The 24,377-nt window shown below is 35.0% G+C and overlaps 1 protein-coding gene across 1 annotated transcript in view; it reads left to right on the forward strand.

The window, feature by feature from the left end:
* The window catches only part of LOC113227379 (Down syndrome cell adhesion molecule-like protein Dscam2), a 40,017-nt gene extending 27,906 nt beyond the window's left edge, over nt 1–12,111 (forward strand). The window contains exons 13-20 of the mRNA XM_026460274.1: nt 1,743–1,940; nt 2,912–3,072; nt 4,110–4,281; nt 5,204–5,321; nt 7,382–7,533; nt 7,897–8,022; nt 10,235–10,315; nt 11,969–12,111. Of these exons, the coding sequence (XP_026316059.1) occupies nt 1,743–1,940; nt 2,912–3,072; nt 4,110–4,281; nt 5,204–5,321; nt 7,382–7,533; nt 7,897–8,022; nt 10,235–10,315; nt 11,969–11,997 (1,037 nt within the window). The 3' untranslated portion in view covers nt 11,998–12,111. The remainder of the gene's footprint in view (nt 1–1,742; nt 1,941–2,911; nt 3,073–4,109; nt 4,282–5,203; nt 5,322–7,381; nt 7,534–7,896; nt 8,023–10,234; nt 10,316–11,968) is intronic.
* The last annotated feature ends 12,266 nt before the right edge of the window (nt 12,112–24,377 follow it).

Raw genomic sequence — 24,377 nt, forward strand, 5'->3', positions numbered from 1 at the left:
ACGATATACCAACAGGATAAAGTTTAAATTATATTAACAAACCAGAATTTGTTAAGTATTTCTTTTTAAATTTGAAAGTACGACCAACCAACATCAAGATTTTGTAACGTTTCAAATTAAGAATGTGTGAGTTTTGGCGATATCGGTTCTGATAGTAATCAAGGCCTAAGGCTCTTCCATTGTTTTTTTTTTCTTGCGTGGTTGTAACTGTTTATAATGCTTATCTCCTAGGAGTTTCTGCCGCTCATATAGCAATGCTTATTGATGAAAATTATAAAATGAAATATGCGCATTGTCATAAATGAAAACATTGGGTATTTTTTAGACAGAGGAAACAAAATACTACGTACAATTCCTAAACTTTCTGGTGCGCGATCTCATTATTATTAAACCGCTCGCTTATTCACCGTGCATATTTCAGAAGTTTGTGTAGGAATTGTACAGCAGAGGAAATATAATAAAAAAAATAATATGTTGATCTCCGTAGCCCACGTCCTACGGGCACTTCATGAAAAGGTCCTGGAATTGATTCCCGGTAGAAATTGGTTCTAATCTGGGTGTTCACTTCTGATCAATTTGCTAGTATTGGTTTGATTGTCTGTCATACATTTTTTTTAATACTATAATATCCAATACTATAATGACAAGTCCCATGTGTCTGTAATTTCACCAGCACCCTTGCCCGGAAACCGGAACACAGTAATGTTGACATTACTGCTTGGCGGCAGAAATAGGTAAGGTGGCAGTACCACCCTAGATGAACTCTTTCACAAGGAGGTCTGCTACAAAGTTCTTTTCTCAGTTAGTGTACGGATTTCAGTCTTTAAATGATTATTTATGTTTATTTATTTAAGAAAACATACATACATAAGTCTTACAAAATACATAACTTGTTAACAAACCAGGTTGTTCCATTAAATACGTATTACATAATCTCAGTACAGAGTACTAAAAAAACCGACCTCAAAAGTACGTGGATAAAGATGTAATCATCTATTTGCTAAGTTTTTTTGAAATATCCTTAAATTCGCCACTACACAGGACTTGTCACTGGAGATAATAAAAATCGGTTTTCACTACTCAAAGAATATCGAGACAAAAATGCCTTGAAATGGAGGAATAGCAAAATCAACTATTAAAATAATTGCTCCTTAAAAATATTTAGGCGCCATTTATAAAAATGAATCTTCATGCATGAACAGCCACCCTTAGAGGTGGATGATTTCCTTCAAAATGAAATAGGACCACTATGGAAGTTCCCCCTTTTCAACAAAAAAATAATCATGAAAATCGGTTAACAAATACTGGAGTTATCGCGTAACATACATACAAAAAAAAACATACAGTCGAATCGAGAACCTCTCCTTTTTTGAAGTCGGTTAGAAATATGAATTTGTACAATGGACACCTTTCCAAAATGAAAATTTAAAAGGTTATATTATTGAAAACAAGGATTTATATGGGAATCCTATAATATTAGCTTAAAAACAGATTTTCTATATTTAACTATAAAACAACTAGTTATAATTGTAATTATGAAATAACTTCTAGCAATCCTTCTGTATCATCGTAAGTCTTATTCCTCTTTTTACACTCTATCTTATTCAGGGCGAAATAATGCCAAGTAGAATTTAATTTAAAGTAAAAGAATATGCCAAAGAAGCTGAATAATTTATGCGAGTGTGCTGTGCGATGACATGTCTTAATATCAGATGTAATGTTGGAATTTTCTGTGATTTCAGACTATAATCTAAGCTGGAAAGAAGCTAATGGTGCCTGGCAAGATACCTGGTCAAACAAAGGAATGTTAATACAAGGCTCCGAAGAATATACTCTTAAAGGGCTCAAATGTGGTACTAAATATTCTTTAAGAATGACAGCTGCTAATAGTGTTGGCGCTTCACAGCCTACTTACGTCGATGCTACTACTTTGGGAGGAGGTATGTGTTAGATTCTGAACCTATGTTAAATGATAAGGTAGATAATATTTTTTTGGTGAAAATACTACACTGCTTTGTTAGATCGGGCTGGCGACAAACCTCGCTAAGCCAATAGTTTTATAGGAGTAGTTATTATCACAGAACAATAAATACAGTAGCAGTGCTTCCTTTGCGTGGTACGTGTGCCAACAGTTCGCGGAGTTCCGCAAACTTGAGCCCAGTCCACCATTTTAGCTTAGAACGTTCTGGTCGTGTTAATTATCTGCGCAAAACCTCGAAAATACTCTGGAGTGAAAAGATGATAACAAAAAAATAACAAATTGTGGATAGTTAATATAATTCAAACTTTACCCTGTTTGCATATCGTTAAAAATTCAACACGATGATAAGTGTTATGTATGTACAAATGTTTATTCACAAGAAGTACTGCCACCTTATCTATTTCTGCCGCCAAGCAGTAATGTCAGCATTACTGTGTTCCGGTTTTGAAGGGTAAGGGTGCTGGTAAAATAATGGGCACATGGGACTTGTCAAGTTATGTCTCTGGGTGTCGGGCGCAGTGGTAGTGCCCCTTAGATCTTTGCGATTTAAAGCCCTGTGTGGCACTGCAACTGTTATGGACAGGCGTGTAGCTTACTAGCAAGATTTTAATCAGTGTGATGATAGCACATTTTGTTTATCTATGAAGTTAAGATATGTTTGGGTTTGACTTCGTGATTGTAATTAGACTTAATCGATACTAAAACTATTTGAATTTAAACCATCTAAAAATGCTTTTTAAAATTGGTGCCCAGTCTGGGACTTCAAAACCCTGGTATAATATTAAAAGTTGAAGGTTATATAGTGTAAAGTAAAAATTATGATAAAAGTAGCAAAAACAATTTTTAGTATACAAAAAGTAAATTAACATCTAAATGTACCTTATTAAAGAGAGTTGAATGTTGTTTTAGTTATTGCACGTAACGTTTCAGTTCCAATTTCACCAACGAGCACTGAATGGTTCTGGAGCAATGCAAGCCATATCTACATCCAACTGAGCGGCTGGGATGACAATGGTTGCGAAATCAGTCGATGGGAAGTGGAATATCGGGAATACGGAAGCAAAGGATGGAAGAAAGCTGAGAATCGAGTAGTATGTACACTTTCTTAATAGAGGTCAAACGCACCGATGAGACAGAGAAACAGTTTTATTTATTGTTTTTAATGCTACTGAAGTACATTTGAAGAGCTCTTAAATATTATGCTATAACAAGCATAGCACCTTCTATGGTAAAACATGGAATGCGTGTGCCGTGTATAATTATTAATATAAAGTTCGAACACTAAGCAAAAATTCCTTCGATCCATAAAGCACGGCTTGCTGGAAGATGCTGACTCAAATTTGGCCGGATCGAAGGAATTTTTCCTTATTGTTCGATCTTTGTATTAATAATAAAAACTAGGAGCCAACGTAATTAACAAAAATATTTAACGTAATTCAAATGGAATTCATGAACATAGGTTATAGTCACATGAAATACGTGATGATAATTAAAATTTATAGTGGCCATCTACATATGATGCGCATACGCGATAAATATATTATGTAAACAAGTATAAAGAACGGCAATATTATGCAAATTATTAAGTGTTCAGCTAACAAATATGTCTGAAATTAGTATTGGAATTATATTCTCTACATAATGTTGTTGTTGTGTAATAGTTATTTTAAGAAAATAACGAACTTAAATAATTATTATTCATTCTAAAGTTGGAACTAATTCAAGAAGATCATCATTCTGCCTGCAGACTACGACAGTGGAATAACGTGGGCCTTTTCAAGGAGAGAGTAAATAGGCTTTATTTAGTGATGCATCCTCCATCGTCGACCTCATCGTCACTTTCCAGCAGTTGAGATGGAGGTCAAATGCGAACTTACATATTTTACAAAACATATTAAATTGTTTTATCATTCTCATCTTATCTCCATATCCTTAAGGCTCAAACTTAATGTAACATTTCTCACATGACAACATATTACACAGAATTACTTCAAAAATTGCGTCACATGTCATTCGTGTACGATTTTTGAGATAAAATGTGATATGACGAAATTTTTGGGATAATACGATGTTAGTTGTCATGTGCGGTTTTATGAATTAGCAATCAATAAATTCAAATTCTTTTCAGCCACAAATAGAACAACAATGGAACTTCCCTTCCAGTCTACTCAGTCAACCAAACTCCTTCGTTATAGCAGACCTTGAACCAGCTCAGTGGTATCAGATAAGAGTGACGTCTGAGAATTCTGCTGGCATTTCCACTTCTACTTATAATTATGCTACAACTACTTTGTTGGGAGGTAAGTAAGGCTCTTTTTGGTTTTTATAATTAAATAAATTATAGGTTTTTTTATATGACTCGTTTGGCCAAAACCTTACCTGATTCTAAGCGAAAATCCTGTGCTTACTGACGATATTGAATCACTGTCTTGGAGGAGAGACTTTGCCTCCCTATGCCTGTTCTATCGCTTGTATAATGGCCAATGTTCTGAAGAACTGTTTGACATGATGCCAATAGCAACATTTTATCATCGCACCGCTCGCCACCGGCAGGGAGACCATCCTCATACTCTGGAATCGAGTCGATCTCATACCGTACGGTTTCGAAGGAGCTTTCTCCCACGTACAATTAAGTTTTGGAATGAACTCTCTGTCGGGGTTGTCCCGCAGGAATACAGCATGGAATCCTTCAAGTAGGTTTCAAAGGTTTGAAAACTGTCCTAAAGGGTCGACAACGCGCTCGTGACGCCCCTGGTGTTGCAGGCGTTCATAAGCGACGGTGACCAAAAAAAATGTGACTGACCATTATGCGAATAAGCATAAAAAAACAGAAGTTGTCATAAGTCCCATGTGCCTGTAGGTTTTGTCCTGTGTAGGTCCCATGTACCAGCACCAATTACCCTTCAAAATCAGAACATGTATGTGTGCGTGTATGCGGCTATATATGTGTGCGGCTAGCCAATGAGAATATAAGAATAAGAAATACATTTTATTGTTGTGTCAAAACTGATGGTTTTACTTATTTACTCTTAGTAAAAGTTCCTTTCTTTTCTCTTTTTGAAGTATTTACGATTATATCGAAAATATTTTTTTATATATTTTTTTTACACGAACACCACTAATTTGGTGCTTGTCACGACATCTGGTGTATCAACTCGCGATTAGCAGTACTCTTGAGTTAATGGCCCTAATAAATAATTATATAATTGTATCTTATTTCAGAATCCATTGGACCACCATCAGAGGTCATCGACATAAACATGCTTGTCATCATATGCAGTTCAATACTGCTGACTATATGCTCTCTTACTTGCGTTTACATCCTCGTCAAGAGACATAAGTACGTATACCTTTCTTTCATAACAATTTCGCTAATTGATTAGGTTTTAATCACCATACATAGGAGTCAAGATATATTAGTATATCGCTTATCCGGTGTAACAGAGGCATAATAGTAAAGTTCAGAATTTTCCAGGACATAATAAAGAGATTGTAATTTTTCCATTTAAGTTTTGTTCTATTGCTATAGCATCAGTATTAAATAAAGCGTAATTAGTTTTATTGAATATTATAATGTTTTTCCTGCTCATATAATGTATACATATTAAATACTCCACTAGTTGGTTATCTTAGATTTGTAAGTTTTTACAATTGGTTCGTTATTACACCGGATGTGCGATATGTTGGTCAACGTTTTGTCTCCACAAAAGTAACATTATCATGCATCGCTAATAGGTGACCAGTAATATCTTATGCCACGTCCTACGACGACGATCTTGGTGACCCAACCGTTTGTATTGTAAGCGATGACGAGGAGTCCCGAGTGTCGATTCCAATTTGGAAAATGAACTTTTCTAAATTGTAGTTCTGGTCTGGGTATTCTAGGCTGTGTCCCAGAGTAGATTTAATTAGTCTGTTACACATAGTACAGGAAATTGTGTAGTTTGAGACCACGTCATTGGAGTGGTTGTTAAGAAAAAAAAAGATTTGTCATTTGGTTTGCGGAAAGGATAAATGTTACTGAAAACGCGTACTCAAGTGTATTTTATGAGGCTCTTAACTATTAGCGTTATAAAGAGTGCACATCGTCGCAGAGACACGTTGTAATGTGCAGGTCACACCGCGAACGAAACTACAGCACTGGCACGCTATGATGGCAGTTTTGACAGATTACAATAGTAAGGTCAAACTCAATTCATTATCAAAAAATATATAGTCAAATGCGAGTCGCATTTATAAGTTTTTAGATTTATAACTAGTATGAAAGAATTTTGTAGTTTATGATGGTAGAAAATAAACTATTTTTTCGTTTTTCATTGCAAGTTGGGTAGTAGATTAAAAAGCAGTTTCTAATTTACTTAATATAGCGTCAATTAGAAACTGCTTTATTTTACATTGAGCTTTGACGCGAGTTTCCCGGGGGTAGAAGTTGTGCTGGCCAGCGATCCAATGAGTGACGATCTTATGAGATTTTAGTTTTTAAAAATGCCGAGTTGCGTCGTAAAATTATACATTTCATACATTTTACTGCGCGTCACTATTAACAATGTACAGCAATTAGGTCTTTCAACGTAGTTACGAATTAATACGAAACTTGATTAGTTGATAAACTTCAAAACATAGCATGACGTTACTATAAGCTAACTTAGCTTAACTCACGTGGCCTGGGTATCTTTTCATACTTCCGTTCACACTAGGCTAACCGAGCTAACTAAACTAACCCAACGATTCCGTTAGCTATGTAATATAAGTCGCCCTTCTGCCGCCCTTCACCCTCGCACGTATCCCTAGCTCCTGTGTAAGTGAGCTCCTTACATCGTCATCCCACCTTTTTATCGCCTTTTCTCCGGTTCCTGGCCACTCGTTTTTTTCAATTTTGCATCGTTCTTTAATTCCTTTGCCACCCCTTTCTGATTTTGTTTCGTTCCATCGCCACTCCCTGCTTGAACGCGGCAGCATAGTGCTGTTAAAATTTCAATTGCGTCTAATTTTGGTTCCTTTACCAGATTTGTAATAGCTACTTCTAATCATGTGCAAATTTTGATACCGATCTGTAATTCTGTATAACTCGGCCATTTTGGGTCTCTTTTTTTCTCTTTACCATCAACTTGAAATAAATTTCTGTGGACCTGAAGTTTTCTTATTTTATTGCCTTGAATCTGGTCTTGGCTCGTTAGGGCTTACAACCTCTTCAAATTGTAGCGACGTACATGAAGAGCAAGCCCGGCTTAGGCTATTCTCTGTGAGCTATCGCGTCATGCGTGCTAAGGATATATGATGCAGTTACAGTCACATAGAGTTGAAATGTTATGCACAAACATTGCTCCCCCTCCCGTCAGTTTCAGATTGAAAACCCTATGAATCGACAAAATACCTCATCAATGTTTTTATCTTTTCTAGCCATCAACGCTTAACCGAATACAGGAACTCCCTAACAGTGGAGTGCAAGTCAGAACGCAGTAATGTAACTGCGAACACTCCTCAGAGCGTGCAGAACGACAATAACAGAGTGTATAGCACGCCTATACATTTGCCTGCTGAAAATAAACATGGTAAATGGTATTTTAGGCGATTACTTCGATAGCTGTGAACCGATTTCGTTAATTCTTTTTTTATTGGAAAGAAAGTACTTCAGTAGTGGTACCATTCAAATTTTAAGACAATATTCCACGTCTAATGGTAACTAATTAAGGGATGAATCCAGTTTGTTAGATCTCACGCACTTTTCGCACATCGATTTCAACGAAACAAGTAAATGCGATTCACATACTTTTGATATCGGTTTTTTAAATAATAGTAGTAAAATATCGTGCCATTTAACGATGTTAAAGATGTGTAATAAGTCAACATTCAACCATTTTGATTTATGTCGCTTTTCTTGTCAATAAATACCATGATACTTATTCTTATTGCAGAATTGTACGAGATAAGTCCTTACGCACAGTTCGCGATCGGCTTCCGGACATTCGGCCACGTGGACAACCAAGAAGTACCGACCAGAATGCATCTACCTGGTAATAGTAAATCTCGATATGATAGCGGTGAGTTGATTTTGTTGTATGCTGTAGCAGGACGTCACACATGCTACCAATTTAGATGCGACTATTCTCCAATTGGGCTACCACTGGTATTACCAAATATTAAAAAATTATGAAACGACCACCTGGAAGAAGCCGTACTTCGTGGCGTAAGAATCTTCGGACATAGTTGAACCTGAGCACAAAATCCTTGTTCTGTGCAGCTGTGTCTAAAATACAGATATCCGTATTCATAGCCAGCCTCCGGTAGGAAATGGCACTTCAAGAAGAAGTATACACTTTTAGGTATACTGTCCTCTTTATCTAACGTGGCCATTATTCTTTTCCCTTAGAGTGATACGCCTGTAAATTCATGTTTTAAAAATAAAATGTAGTCTGGTATGCTAGCGTTATATATTTTTCGCTATGCCGCCATTTAAAAAAAAATATTGTTACGCGTGTCCTGTTTTGTCAAAGCAAACTTTTAAGTATTTTGGGGAAGCTTAAAAGCGGAACGTATGGTCACGTTATCTTTATCATGACTAACGTAATGAACATTTTTATTGAAATTTAGTTATTAACATTCTGGGATCTGCGAAACAAGATGTACAACCTAAAACGGTAAGGGTGCTGGTGAAATTACAGACACATGGGACTTGTCAACTTATGTCTCAGGGTGACGGAAGCAGTGGCAGTGCCCGTAAGATCTTTGCGACTTAAAGCTCTGAATGGCACTGCAACTGTTATAGATAGGCGTGTCGCTTACCACCAGGCGCACGACTTGTTCTTCCCGTCGTTTTAAAAAAAGTCTACAACCTCCTCTAATCGGCTTTTTTAATGTCTTATTCAGTTTTATCGTTAAGCAAAATCAGCGCAACCATAAAACAGTAACCGTTATATACAATAACCAAATGGGTTAGCTAGGACAGGGAGGGTAGTATAGTTGAATGTTTTGTAGTAGGAGCAACAACAGGCAGAAATTCAATTATATGAGTTAGTTCAATATGTGAAATTGCTCTAGAATCTAGGACGTAATACGACTCATTTACTGGGACAATTTTGTGATCAATCTTCTTTTGAAAATAATAATAATAATAATAACTTTATTTAATAGCCATTACAGAGAGAATAGTTACAGCTAGTGTAATGAAATTTAGTACGTACTTAATTACTAGATGATTGATTGCCAGCCCAGCAGGTAGCTTCCAGACCCCACAATAGAAATAAACCTGTACTAGTGGATAGTACTGTTGCCACCACTGCGGGCTAGCATCAATCACATCAATCATATTAATTAGCTTGGCTTAAAAGTGCACAAATAGGAACTATGGTCATCCCAAACTAGTATAAAATACTGTTATTTGGGACCCAGAAGAACAAAGATTAAAATAAAAACAATAAAAATTTTAGACTAGACTTAGGTGCGATATGGATTAGTAATGTTAGTGCAGTTAGACGAGCCTTAAAAGTTTAAAAATGAAAGATTTTAATTTGAATTTGGGGCAACTCGAAATTTATGTGAACACCAAGTTCATGTTTTACGTTTTTACGACAATAGTCTTTTTACCCAAAGCTTTTAAGTCATTTGTGCCCAAAAGTACAAATTTCGACGTAAAAACAAAACGTTTTTAGAAGAAAAAGAGGTAACTCCACACAATACCCACCTTGCAATGTGGTTTCTTACTGTTAAGGATGCACATTACGATTCGATTTTTGTGAAAATCGATTCAAGTTCATACGATCTAAACACTTTTGTGTCGATTTATTTCAATGCTAGTTTCAAGCGAATCGATTCAATAGAAAGGCAAATCGAGTCGTCTAGATCAGAAACAATAAACTTTTGTAACAATATCATTCAATTTGAACAAAACTCGATTTATAGCACATATTTAGTTGTAAATGGTTTTTGCCCTCGATTTTGGGCCTTAATGGGTTTTGACTAGATTAAAACTCGGCGTTAACAAAGTGCCGGGTTAAAACCCGGGCGCTTGCCCATCTCTGGCTTGTTCATCCTTCCTATTAATGATATCATTATTGCAGGGTGTGTCTCATTAGAGTGAAAATCAAATAAATGGAGACAGAGCTTTTACTAAAAAAAAGCTACTATAGCAAGAATAGTGGCGCTTTTTGAATTGTGCCCATGTGGACTTATTTCTTGGAATTTTAGTTCCAGTGAGTTGTTGTGCCATGAACTGATATAATTAAATCAATGATTATTCATATTATCTTTTTTTAGAAACGAGCTTTCAAATGAGATCAGAATCAGAGGAGAGCGATTGTGTTTCGCGAACAACGACTCTCAAAAGCGCACCAAGAAGTAAGTACATCCCGGGTCTGTATTGACCCCAGTCAATTGTGCCAATGCCGGAGAATACGACTCTCTCTTCTAAAACTTCATTTATCAATTCAATATAATAATAATTGTAATCTAATGATGTAAGGCAATAAAACTTAGACTTATATGTGGGGGTATATGATAAAAGAGATATAAAAGAACAGCGCAGGTGATAAATTCAAGAGATTCTAGTGCTAATCTTGATGATAATCTGTGACGTACGAGTTAAAAGTCAGCGTTTCGTTACATTTACATTAGACGTAAAATAGGCGCCACGATGCGGCGAGTTGTGAAAACAAGCCCGTTACACTAAACGAGTCATTTAAATTTTCATCTTTGCATCAACCAACAAGCTACAGTACCTTGAGTTTTACCTAGTTCTTTTTATGACCCCTAAGGTGATAACAATATGCAAGAACTGAAATTTGCCATCTCTATATGCGATCTTTGAGGGAGGCCACTGTGCAGCAGTTGAACCTCTTTCGGCTTAAATTGGACGAAATTTTTTTACACAAAGACGTTCTGATTATTGAGTTGATTATTAAAACGATAGAGCAGAGGTTTAGACCTTACTAAACTCAACAACTTTTCTTACATTTGTGATGTTATAACACCAGTATAAATACATTGTCTTTAAGGTTCACTACACTTTGTAAAGATTGTACTCGTAGACTTATACTTCGTCCGACCATTTATTTAACTTTTGACAGCTCGAATTCTAATCCATTAGTGATGTCTTAATGCGTTTCCGTTTCGATTTTTTTATGACAATCGATTTTGTTTATGAAGAAGTTTTAATCGTAAAAAACGAGGATATTGTCTGATTGGGATCGTGATGTTGCGTTTGACAGTTTGTCTACTCAAGAATTAATAATTAACGTTCATAAGAATCAAGTGATAATTCCTGTTCACGTGGAAAAGAATCCGACGATTCATTATAATAAACAATAAAAAAATATTATAATTATTTATTTCATTTTATTATAATTTATAAGACAGGTATAAAATTATCTCTTAATCTTTTATCTTCTTGAATAATTTTCGTTACACAATCTGTTGCCTCGATAAATATCGCTTCATTTTTTTTTTAATTTATTAAGGCTTTGGCAAAGCCATCAGCCTAAGCATGAAGTTTAATTATGTTTCTGTAAATACGGCCGCCACAAAGAGGATAGGCAATTTGAGGCGGCGTGGTTGGATTGACTCGGGATTCCTTAAAACGGGCCGATACGGGTATTTTAGTTCGAGATTCGTATAATTTCGCGTTTTAATCTTCGATTAAGACACAATAGCACTATCCTATTCCACTTTAAACTTTAGATTTCACAAAATCATTGAAAGTCAAAATAAAAACGACACTTTTCCCTCCATAAGGTCCAGAGCGAATAAAAAATATCGCTTCACTAAATTTAAAAAATAAAAGAGTCCAGGAAGTATTGATTTTTTTGTCTATGGTTGTTTCCTTTATTTTTTTTCCATCCTCTAAGACGGTTGTACTGATTGTATGTCAATAATTACGGAACTTCGGAGGCATGTATATGTCAAAAGTTAATAAATGGTTGGAAAATTCCACATTCACATTTTCGTATAAAAAGACGTAAAAAGTCAAAGTACACTCAAGTTTTTTTTTTACAGAAGCCTGTAGAGTACCGCATCACAGGTAGCTGAAGAAGAGAAGAATCATTAGCTAGTATATACTTAGAAATACATTTATGAATGGTTGTGTTCATTTTACATTGTAATACAATAGACAGTAATTTGGAAATGTAATTTTGTATCGTGTTTAGTCAGTTTTAAACATTATGAATCTGATATCTCTTCCTTGTTTAAAATGGGACATTTGTATTTACGGGAGGTACCTAAATGTAATTTTAACTAAAAAACTGCTGTTAAAATCAGACATATTAACTAAACTAGCGGATAACTCACGTATTTCCAACCAGTCCGTGGTCCATAAATAGCAAGGACCAATAACTCGAGCCACCAGATATCGCGACGAGTACCAAATGGCTATTTTCGTAACTAATTGACGAGATGCAATCATGGTTGCAATTTACCAAAGCTACCCTAATTTCTAGTGATAACAAACAAATCGACTAGATGGCGCTTATTCCATATATTTTTAAGGACACTGTCAGCTATGCTTTTATTATGTTTAGAATTAGCGCCATCTACTCGTGTTAGCTAGCGTTTATTTTTTAAATTAATTTGTAACATACAATGCGATCTATTGGCACGCATATTTCTTATAGTTCCGAAAATAATATTATTAATATTTGAATAACTTCATGTTAAAGACGAATTAATCGCTTTTCACTGCCATTTATGTAATATAAACTACTTCCAGATTCTCGATCAGCGCCATCTAGACATTAGATGGGATTTTGACCTTTTTCAGGGTTACGATCTGTAGGATGGAAATTAGCAATCCTCTTAAGGTATGAGTCCATGATCATGAGTTTCAGGGGCAGTGACTAAGAAATTCGACTTAAACACGTGAATTACCTGTTAGCTTAGTTAATATATCTAAATGTACTTACACAGATTTTGTTTTTATTGTATGGACATAGGAGCGATGTGTGAATGTTTTATTCCGATCATCAGTGAAATGGACTAGGACCGCCTTATTGGAGTTCACTAACCTTGGTATAGACTTTTTGTGATAAGACTTACGATTGAACTACTAGGTACTGTTGGGTAATTTTCCGAAAAATTTCAAGTAGTGGAAAATTTAAAAATTGGAAAAATGTAATTTTGAAGGCTCATATTATGTTCTACGTTTGCAAATATCTTTTGAAGTTTTATTTAGCGTGAAATAAACTTGTATAGTTAAAAGGTACATTAACTAAAACAAAATTTAAAATGATTTCACAAGAACGAAAAAAAACTTCTTAATGGCTCCAACGTTTTCGTTCAATAATTTCAACTTTTGACAAATGTCAACGTCAAATATGGAAAATTAACGGAAAAATATTGGAAAATATATCCGGAAAAATCTTTATTTGCAGAAAAAATTTTTCAAAGTGGAATTCTTTTATGACCCAACACTAGCTTGGACACAATCTCACCTGATGTTAAGCAATGATGAGGCCGACAAATGCGCCCGATGCGTTTTTGTCTAGCAAATGGTTTCGCAAAACATAGTACCCAGAAGTGTATTCCATATCTTTGTCGTACGTATCGGAAAAAATGGAACAAAAGCGGAAATATATGGAAACCTACCGATTCATGTCTAGTCAAAATTTAACAACAAAAGTATCTAAAATTAACTTGTCTACCTTTAATTATCACTGCCATGCGTTTGTTAACTAAATAAGTTACCTCTTATCAACGAACCGTGTTGAGTACTATGAATAAAAAAAGGATGAAAGTACTGTTGTTGATACAAAAGATCGAACAACACATAGTAAAATTCCCACGATTTGATTGACAAAAACTTTCATAAGTTTCTCACAGGTGGCGGTGATGACAAGAAAGAAATTTAAATCCATTACAAAGATCTGCCTCCGTAGTATGCCGCCTCGATAAAGCTATTATATCCACATTCAGCTATCAAATTCGAGCGATAAACGGCATTTTAAAAATTTATCACAATAGCTTATTGGCTATTGCGATAAAATTTTAAAATTTTCGCCATATTTGGCGAGCACCGTGACGTCACATTTTTATGTCATCTCGAGCGCCGCGGCTAATGACTGCAAAAGATTAACACAGTGCCAAACATGGCTGCAAGGTCAGCTGATTTTAAAACATTTTGACAGTTCTACACAGTAATTTTATCGACGAGATGAAAGAAATAAAAGACAAACAAATTTATATATATAAATTATTCGGAAAAGTTGAGGAGAACATTTCTAATACAGTTCAGTACATAATAGTAATTAGAAATATGTAAATAATAACTAATATAAATAGAGATGAGAAAAACTGCTTTTTTTAAACGTTTAAACGATATGCTTTTTACAAAAAAACGTGCTTTTTTAAACGCTTTTTCACTTGAACGCTTTTTAGTTTGAAGCTAACAAAATCGTTTAGAAAACGTTTAAGCGCATAGACTTTTATGTTAAAAAAAGCCTTCAACGTTGTGTTCATAGCGAAACGCAAAACCTTTAGTTGTTTTAAGATAAGTAAGTTTTTTTGTAAAAAAACGAGTTATATTTTTATTTATGACATAACATTGTTAACATTTTGTTCATTGGCATTTAAAAGCGTTCAAAGACATAAGTTGTTTAACTTTTGTAGTTGTTAACCGTTGAAATTGAAAAACTGCTTATTTTTTAACGTTAAAACGTACGTTTAAAAAGCGTGCTTCTAAAAGTTTGACTCTTAAAAAGTCGTTTAGAAAAACTTTTAAGCATATAGACTTTAAGTTTAAAAAAGCTTGCAACGTTATGTTGAATTAATTTTAGGAAACATAGATGACACTACTTGAAACTTAGGCACGTTGTAAAAAATTAAATTGTTGCGTACCTATAGAACTGGCCAGTGACCAACGCTTACGCTTAAAATGAAAAGCGTGCTAATGCACTTATTTTAAATAGCAGACTTTTTGAAGTGCTTTTGGTTTAAACGCCCATCTCTAAATAGAATGTAAAATATGTAAAAATAGAAACAACAAAAACCAGACTTTTTTGTTTCATCGCGATGATTAAACGACAAGGATAGCTATACGCTATACGCAATTTCGTACCGTTATTCTTGTTCTTCAAAATGTATAACAATAGTTCATTACCAAATAAGCAAACTTAGCTTTATCAACTGAAATAAATATTATCACGGGGAGATCTATCCCACACATACTGCCTTGCTACGACTATTAAAATATGCGCATAGAGAAATTCATAAGAATTGCTGGCTCGGTCTGTCAATCAGTTGGTAAGAGCTGAATCGAATCCAGTCAGATCGATGGAATTTTTGTTTGTGTTGTTCTATCTTTGTATCAATAATAATAACAAACTGCAAAGCCTACCGCTTAACTGAGTCCGTTCCTGGGGTAGCTGGGCGGTGCGGGAGGAGTGACGTCAGTTATGTCGCGCTGTACGCGGGATATTTTCAACAAGATTTTTCTGACGACATTCAATGCGACTTAATTGATAAAAGTGCTTACCAAATTAGTCAATTTATTATTATGTAAAACAATAGTAAAAAAACTGTTTCATTGATCGTTGATATATACAAGCTATGTGGCACTTTTTTCAATCAACTTGTTATTGAACATCATCAGAAAAATCTTGTTGAAATTATCCCGTGTACAGCGCGACATAACTGACGTCACTCCTCTCGCACCGCCCAGCTACCCCAGAAACGGACTCAGTTAAGCGGTAAGCCTTGTAGTGGAGTATTTCCACAAGAAAACATGACTATCATGGTAGTAAAGATATCATGATATTCAATAAAATAAATATACTGGCTTATATAAAATTTTATTGATAATATCTTTGAATGTAGATTTGTTTATCAAACTTAAGATACTAGTCAAAATTAATGTTTATCTTCAAAAGACTGATCGTTTAGTGTTATTTTTTTGTTATTTAAAAAAACGTAATTATCTTCAATTCTATAGAAATTAAATTTCTAATTAAAGAATAAATTAAATGTTAGAATTTTATGTTTGTTTCATTCATAATAGGTAAGATAAATTTTTTTTCACTGTTCTTTTTCTCAAAATTGATTCTGATCTGGGTGTTTCGGATCATAGAAATAAATCCAGATAGAACGGCGATTAAGGTAGTTTTCCACCAGCAGCGAGGAGAAACGAGACGAAACAAAAAATTGCTAAGATTCAGTTCAGTTCACCTAGCGATAAATACGTGGCTGAAGTAACATGTCCCGTACATTACTATTATTAAATAATGTTAACAGAAGAAGAATTACATGTAATTACTAATTATTATAAAATATTTTTTTTAATAATTAATTTCGCTTACATACCCTAAAATTGATATTTAATAGTCATCGCCAGCTCGCGCGAGACTATGCGGACACTCACGCTAGCTCGGCAAGAAATCGTGTTTCCGTTGCAGAGTATAATATAACATGCTCTATCCTGGCAGCAATATGGTTCAATATTACATGAACAAATATTTCAATTTTCGCCTCACCCGTCCTCGTCAATCCAGACCATTTCATTTCGACTGAAGATAGGCTAGGAGAGAATTGAAATTTTGTCATACAAATTTCAATCGTCGTCTCGTCTCGTGTCGTCTCGCTTTGCCGGTGGAAAACCACCTTAATGTGCTTTTTTAAACAGATCAAGCACGATATCTTTTTCGCAAACTACGTAACATTGAGAGCGCATAATTAGTGAAATAACACAAGTATTTTGTCTTATTATCAAAATCTTATTATCAAATTATGTTTACAACTTGTAGGTAAAATAATGGGAAAACCCTACGCTCCGAGTGAAGTGTAGGCATTGATGCGCCAAACAACAAACATATTGGATTTTATTATATTATGGTAATAAGTTCGAAATTACAAAGATGGATCAGGTTAGAACGGACTTGAATGTCACGCGTCAAATTCGAAATGAAGTGGCCCAATTTTGCCCGACCGCTTTTGTTTTCATTATTACAAAATACTTTGTTTTCTAGACTGTCTGATGACCACTCATCCACATTCCACCACCAAGCTATGTGTTTGCACCTCTCCCCTTTCTAGCCATCTCTGTATCGACCTTACTCAAGCCTAGGGCGCGTTCCCATTATGTTGTGATGACAGATAATCGTGCAATTTAAAGTGACCGTCAGGATGGCTGGTCGCCTGTCGCATCTGGTGCTGAGTCTGGTATTCAAGAGTTGCTACCTAGTTGCTACATTTTCTAAATAATTGCTACCTTTGATATATTCTGAGAAATTATAAAAAATAATTGACCAGCCATTCTGACGTCAGGATTTGTTCAGCATGAAGAGAGCAGATTTTCTAGAAGTATGTATTGCTAATAATTGCTATCTATTTGCTACTTTCACGAATTAAAGGTATATACTTCTATCTACATTAGTTAAAAAAATATAAACTATTGAGATTTGAGATTGAGAAGTGCCAACGCCTGCCCTTTGTATTATGGCAATAAAGCACTAAAAACTGTTTTAAATTAATCAGACACTTCTTCGTAAAATTTTCACTCGGTTATGTTTTTTTGATTAAATTTTAAAGTTGTTCACGACTTTTTTAACGTTACGACGACAGACTGTCGTGATAAAGGGAAGAACTAGAACGATAGTTGTCCGACGACAAATAAAACGTCACGATAAAAATGTGACGACAGATAAACGCAGCCTCAAACAATTCTGTCGTTCAAACGACAAAGCTGCTGCCGTGAACCGATAAATTGTCGTCACGATCTAGTGGGACCAGCTAGACACGACAGTCGTTCCACGATAAAATAAAAGTTCACGACACAGTCACGGCAGATAATGGGAATGCGCCCTTACTGCTTGACTTTTCCAACTAGTACAATCTAAAGCGTCTAGATGGCGTTGTAATTAAATAAACTTTTCGAAAATCGCATAGATTTATGGTCGTCGTGGCATCGACTCTGACATATATTTATTTAATATGCAAACTGTTTTTAAAGGACCGACCTACTATGAACACTTACCTACCTGCCGAACTAAAAAACAAATGTTGTGAGGAAACGTTCAGGTGCAGACAGACGAACCTTTTGGAAAAGTTACTTTACTCAGTAACAGAGTTCACTCAAAGTACTTAATAAATAATTATTATATTATGTATTATTTATTAACCGACTTCAAAAAGGAGGAGGATCTCAATTCAACTGTATGTTCTTTTTCTTTTTTTTTTTGTATGTATGTTACGCGATAACTCCGGTATTTGTGAACCAATTTTCATGATTCTTTTTTGTTGGAAAGGGGGTACTTCCATAGTGGTCCCATTACATTTTGAAGAAAATCATCCACCTCTAAGGGTGGCTGTTCACGCATGAAGATTCATTTTCATAAATAGCGCCTAACATTAATTTAGGAGCAATTACTTTAATGGTTGATTTTGCTATTTCTCCAATTCAAGGCGTTTTTCTTTCAATATACTTTGAGTAGTGAGAACCGATTTTTATTATCTCCAGTGTGAAGTCCTGTATAGTGGCGAACTAGGGGATATTTCAATAAAACTTAGCAAATAGACGTAATTCCACATACTTTTGAGTTCGATTTTTTTAGTACTCTGTACTGAGATTATTTAATATTTATTAATGAATTTGACATTCACCGTATAAATACTGTTATTATATAAATACTATTACTATATATTGACATTTCCTATGTATACTAGACATGTTAGTTTAATTGAATTATTTATTAGTTTAATTAATTGTGTCGATTTTGTATATGTACCTACACTATTGTGTACTTATGACTCACTATTATATTATTATTTCTTCATTATTTTGTAATCTGGCGCTCACTTTTCGAAGAGTAAGGTACCTGCGGGTAACAAGAGCCACCGTCTAACAGGGGTCACTGTTACAAAAACAATCTTCTAACGTTCCTTATGGATACTATTTATGCGCACATGTAAAGGACCAATAGGAAACTTACTGCGCGCGGTTGCGTCATCACGCGATTCGCCATCTTGTCAGTAGCCACGAATCCGTCGAAGTCGTAGGTGTCTGTCACTGCGCAGTATAATTTTCTCCACAATAATCGTCAATTTTTGTATAAAATACACAACTTTTTATAAAGTTTTCTAGTTTAAATTTAAGATTAGACAATCGTGTCGACTAATCAAGGTAACTTTAATAATTTTATTAATATTTATTTATTTTTTTATACAAACGTATGAAAATACGATCAAAGTGAAATAAGGGCCACATACGAGGCGGGTAAATAGGCCGGCCCTTATTAGACGTTCGGATTATCAAGCATTTTAAAAATAAGCAAGTGTGTATTGTAATTGTTTAAACTATTGATTCAATTGCAGAGTAACTAAAAGGAGGATTATGTTAACCTACTAATGTTTGTATTTTTTCCGTATCTCTCGAATGACTGATCAGATTTTGGTTTATGATAGAATATTAATTAGTATAGCGAGTATCATTCTAGACATGACAGTCAATTTTACCAGTCGGACAAATTGTGTGAAATATACACGCAGTCGAATTTTCAGTGCAGTAGTATATTCAGACTTCATTAACTTGTTATCCTTTCCCATCCTCACAAAATTTGTTGGCAACAAAACTAACTACTAAATAAACGTGTACTTTTTCTATACGTTCATTGAAATAGGATGTCATTAGGAACATAAGTATAATAAGGGCCACAAATCATTGAAAAAAATAAATGTTTCTTTGTTTCTGTCAAAGACGTATATATAACATAGAGTTACGAATACTTTCTTTAAATATGTGTTCATTTTGTGGGTACTAAGTTAATGAATACTTTTTTATACAATTTTTGTTACCTCAGTTTAATATGGCCCACTTTTGATTTTCCTCTTATTTAAAATGGGTTGAAAGTGTGATTCAATGCCAAATGATAATTAAAGCTAGTCTGAACTAGAAAATATTGTGTTTATGATAGTTAATATTTAAACATTTTACTTATGATTATGGTCTTTATTAAACAACCTAGGTTTAATAATGGCCACACCAAGGATTTCAAAAAAGACTTAATATTGAAGACGAAATGTGGGTGATATCAAAAACAATATTCTTTTCGTGATCTTAATAAAGTAAATATTCATGTAATGCATTGTTTTTTATTCGTATTCCATAATTAAACAAAATATTTAGTTTTGAATTAAGGTGGCCCTTGTTTACCGCAAGTACCTTAGTGTAAAATGATATGTAATTGCATTTGTGTGAAATTCGTAACGTTGAGAGAAATATACTAAACTAAAGTTATATATTCCAAAATTTTGAGGCCCAAATCGCATTGGGCCAGTTTGGCCAACTATCGCCTAAACCCTCTTCTTAAAATGAAATATTGATAATGAATCAATAATGATAGGGTTCTCTGTCTGAACCAGATGGCGGCTATCACCACCGCCCTATCTATTTTTAGCGCAAAGTTCTTGTTCCGGATTGAAAGGTAAGGAAATCCAAAGCAATCAAAGGCACAAGGGACTCATAAAAGTTCTTTATGTTCCATAGCCGGATATAAGTAGACCGTTTGCCGGCTCAAACAGCATAATAAAGTAAAATATAGACCAAGTGCAAATAAAAAAGAAAATAAATAAATAAATAAATACAAATAGTTAATAAGTATTCTGTTAAACGATAATCGGGCTATGTAAAGAATATAAACGTTCGTGTTATGTATGTAATTCGTAGTAGCAATTAAAAATTAAAATGGCAACTTACTTTACTACATTTGGTACTCAATTTAAGTGTAGAATAACTTAATTAGAGCAATGAAGTGTAATAGTATATTGTGTTAATAAGAGTTGTATTTAAGTGCCGCAAGTTTTTTTAAATGACAAAATAAGTGATTTCAATACGCGGTTCACGAACGCGCGTGTACGGCGCGGGCGCCCTGTAGAGGGTCAATAATAATCTCAGTACAGAGTACTAAAAAAACCGACCTCAAAAGTACGTGGACTTACGTCTATTTGCCAAGTTTAATTGAAATATTCCCTAGTTCGCCACTATACAAGACTTGCCACAGGAGATTGTAAAAATCGGTTTTCACTACTCAAAGTACATTGAGAGAAAAACGTCTTGAATTGGAGAATAGCAAAACCAACCACTAAAATAATTGCTCTTTAAGTAAAATTTAGGCGCTATTTATAAAATTGAATCTTCATGCGTAAACAGCCACCCTTAGAGGTGGATAATTTTCTTCAAAATGAAATAGGACCACTATGGAGGTACCCTTTTACTAACAAAAAAAGAATCATGAAAATCGGTTCACAAATACCGGAGTTATCGTGTAACATACATACATACAAAAAAAACAGTCGAATTGAGAACCTCCTCCTTTTTTTAAAGTCGGTTAAAAATGTATGCAAAAGTTTATTTGTTACGACTGAATTGCGTGAAAGCGCATCATCTGCGCATCGTCCGCGCGTAAAAAATACGCCATACTAACGATAGTTTTCACGCCTCGCGACTGATTAGTACCAATTTACGACGTCTCGTTATAATTTTCACTCTGTATGTATTCTAAAACTCAAAAGTTGCTTGGCTCATCGAGGAACTGAACCAACAAAAATGTGAAAAAAAAATCCTCGGTACCTTTATGATGCCGATCGAAAGGGTCATTTCTAAGGGTTACTTCGATCTTTTTTGAAGTTCTATGTATTTTAAATTAAAACGTAAACCATGATTTTTTTTAAATATAGTAATGTCTTGCATGAAGCAAAATATCCTGTCTACAATATTCAAATTATTTTCCTTCCGTGTCCCATAGCTGTGTGATGCCCTCCTGTGTACATTGGACGTTAGAGAACGTATCGTTATAAAGGTTGTTTATATACTATTAACGCCATTATACTCATCAACTCATTTATACGTCTCACTGCTCCTCTCAAGAAAGGGATTAGGCAGTCCGATAAAAAAAAATACTACTTTCAGTGCTACAGGCCTGCAATTAAGATTCAAATTATTATGTGCTAAATTTAAGAGTCTAATACCAAATAGTTTTGCAAAAAATCGACTGCAACATATCATCTGTTTAAAGGTAAAACCACATAAGTGACATTTCTACAAAAAGTCTTTATATAGCTATGGTAAGAAAATAACTATCTTTCTGCAGGTGAAACTCAATAACAAGAAAGCTATAAACTCAATAAGTGGTTTAATTTGCAAAAAGATGGTGATTTTCTTACAACAGTTACATAAATTTGAGGTTTTTTTGTGGATTTGTGGAATGTCACTTATGTGGTTTTACTTTTAAGCAGACGATATTGAGAAATAGTCTATTTTAGTATCACTCTTTATTTTCCTTTACCTTCATTTTGCACTTATTACGTAGTGTATTTAAGAATATATTGTTTTGCATATCACAACTTATTTCCTAAGATTTCTTTAAAGAAATTGACAGCAATAAGGTCATCTGTAGCACATTAACTGTTTTTGTACTTAAATTACTGTCTATTCTGATGGTTCTGTGTTACCACTGTCATTTTATGTGTTAAAAATAATATTTAAGTAATTTATATATTTCTCACGGATAGGATGACAGGAAAAACTTTTCAACCAACAACAAACAGCTGCAATAGGCACATAAAGAAATGGGAGTTTCAATACCCCTCAGATCTAAGCGATTTAAAGCTCTAAGTGAGTGAACGAGTACATTTCAAATTTTACGCAATAATTTTAAACTTTGCAAATTGTCTCATTCGACAATGATCGCAAGAAAACACTTTACACTATAACACATTTGCCAAGAACGTTACAGAACTTAAATCCGGGAAACTGTTAGACGAACAGACTGTAGAAAAAGAAATTACAATCCGCACGGGAGTAAAAGCAGTCGAGTAGAAAATTGGATCCTCTCTCCTTAAAAATCGATGGCCTAATTTAAAAAAATATTTTTAAAACTTATTCCTTCATACAACACTGTTGTGGTGCTTTCTAATATATATTATCTCTTATAACAAGCAAATTATTCTTCTTGTCATATCGATGGCATACATTGTGTTGGCACTACACAAGGCTATTTGCATTTGCATATTTGATATATTTGGCAAACAATCTGGCATGTGTGACAAGTATTTGCCATGTTTGCCTATTCGACAAATACAGCAAACACCAAACACACGTTACCGCGCGCTAGTTGGTTTTTCGTCGCGCATCAAAGCAGCCAAATAGGCAAATACGCAAATAAAATGTCCACATTATAAATTGACTTACAAATAAATGGACGACGGGTCTAATACAAAAACCACGAAAAAAAATGTCCCAAGTCAACCTATTTAAACGTAGTGACATGTAAAGGAATATGAAAAAGCTAAAACGTTGAATTTAAATTGTAATGTCATCGCAGTACTGTCTAATTATGCTTGCTTCGCTGTCAGTCGAACAAACAAGCGTGAATGACGCTCTGTATACGATTTTAACGCCCTATAAGTTCGGATACTTTTTAGCGCGGACCCGACGTCCATATATTTATAAGTCAATGACATTATAATAATAATATAATACAATCGCATCTCTGGGCAGGAGCTCCCAAATACCAGCTTGACCCACTTGACTCCATCCAACGTAGGGCTGTTCGTATTGTCGACGATGCTCTGAGAAACTTTTCGAACTAGTGCCACCGTCTCGTTTCTACCATCGCACATCCCGCCAAAGGAGTAGACTCCATCCCCACGTCTTAGTTGCCTGGCATTGTAAGACCACGCGGGCATCTCCTTCGCTCCTTCCTCGAACCTGCAGGATGTGGAATGATCTTTCTCCTGAAGTATTTCCTTCGCGCTATGACATGGGGTTCTTCAAAAAGCGTGTTTAAAGGGCTCTCAAGGCTGGCATAGCATAGGCAGCTCATCTGATGTTGCAAATATCCATGGGCGACAATGACCACCTACCATCAAGTGGCGCGTCTACTCGTGCGAAGTGCTTTCATATTTGTTAGTAACAATAATCTTATCAACTATGTTAGTAACATCCCTTTGTTTATAAAAACAAAATACAAATTTCTCACTTCTCATACTTAGCATGTGACCCATGTAACTGTATCCAGTGGCTAAATATTGATCATCTGTCATTTGTATCAGCCACCGCGGTTAGAAGGCCATTGGCGCTGCCGCGCACACGAATCATTAAAGATGCAACCCGCTTGCGCATGACGGCATGAAAAATCATCCGTCCGCGCCTTCGCGAACATCCCCGATGCACTACAGTACCGCGGAAGCCCCATCAGCATCTTGAACGCATTATTATTAAGGACACGCAGATACGTTACAAGCTTTCTTAGTACAGTTGATCGACAAGGGCTAGGTTTGTTAATAGGTCAATGGGCTAGGTGTAAAAAGTTTGACTATAAGCTCTAAACAAGGTCGTTTTAACACTATAGTCTTTGGCTCCATGTGTAGACGGTCATATTTGTCAGTGTCTGCATCACAGACATATATCTGTCTGCATGTT

This window comes from Hyposmocoma kahamanoa, unplaced genomic scaffold (genome assembly GCF_003589595.1).
Source record: "Hyposmocoma kahamanoa isolate Upper Pololo Valley unplaced genomic scaffold, ASM358959v1 210, whole genome shotgun sequence".
Lineage (NCBI taxonomy): Eukaryota > Metazoa > Arthropoda > Insecta > Lepidoptera > Cosmopterigidae > Hyposmocoma > Hyposmocoma kahamanoa.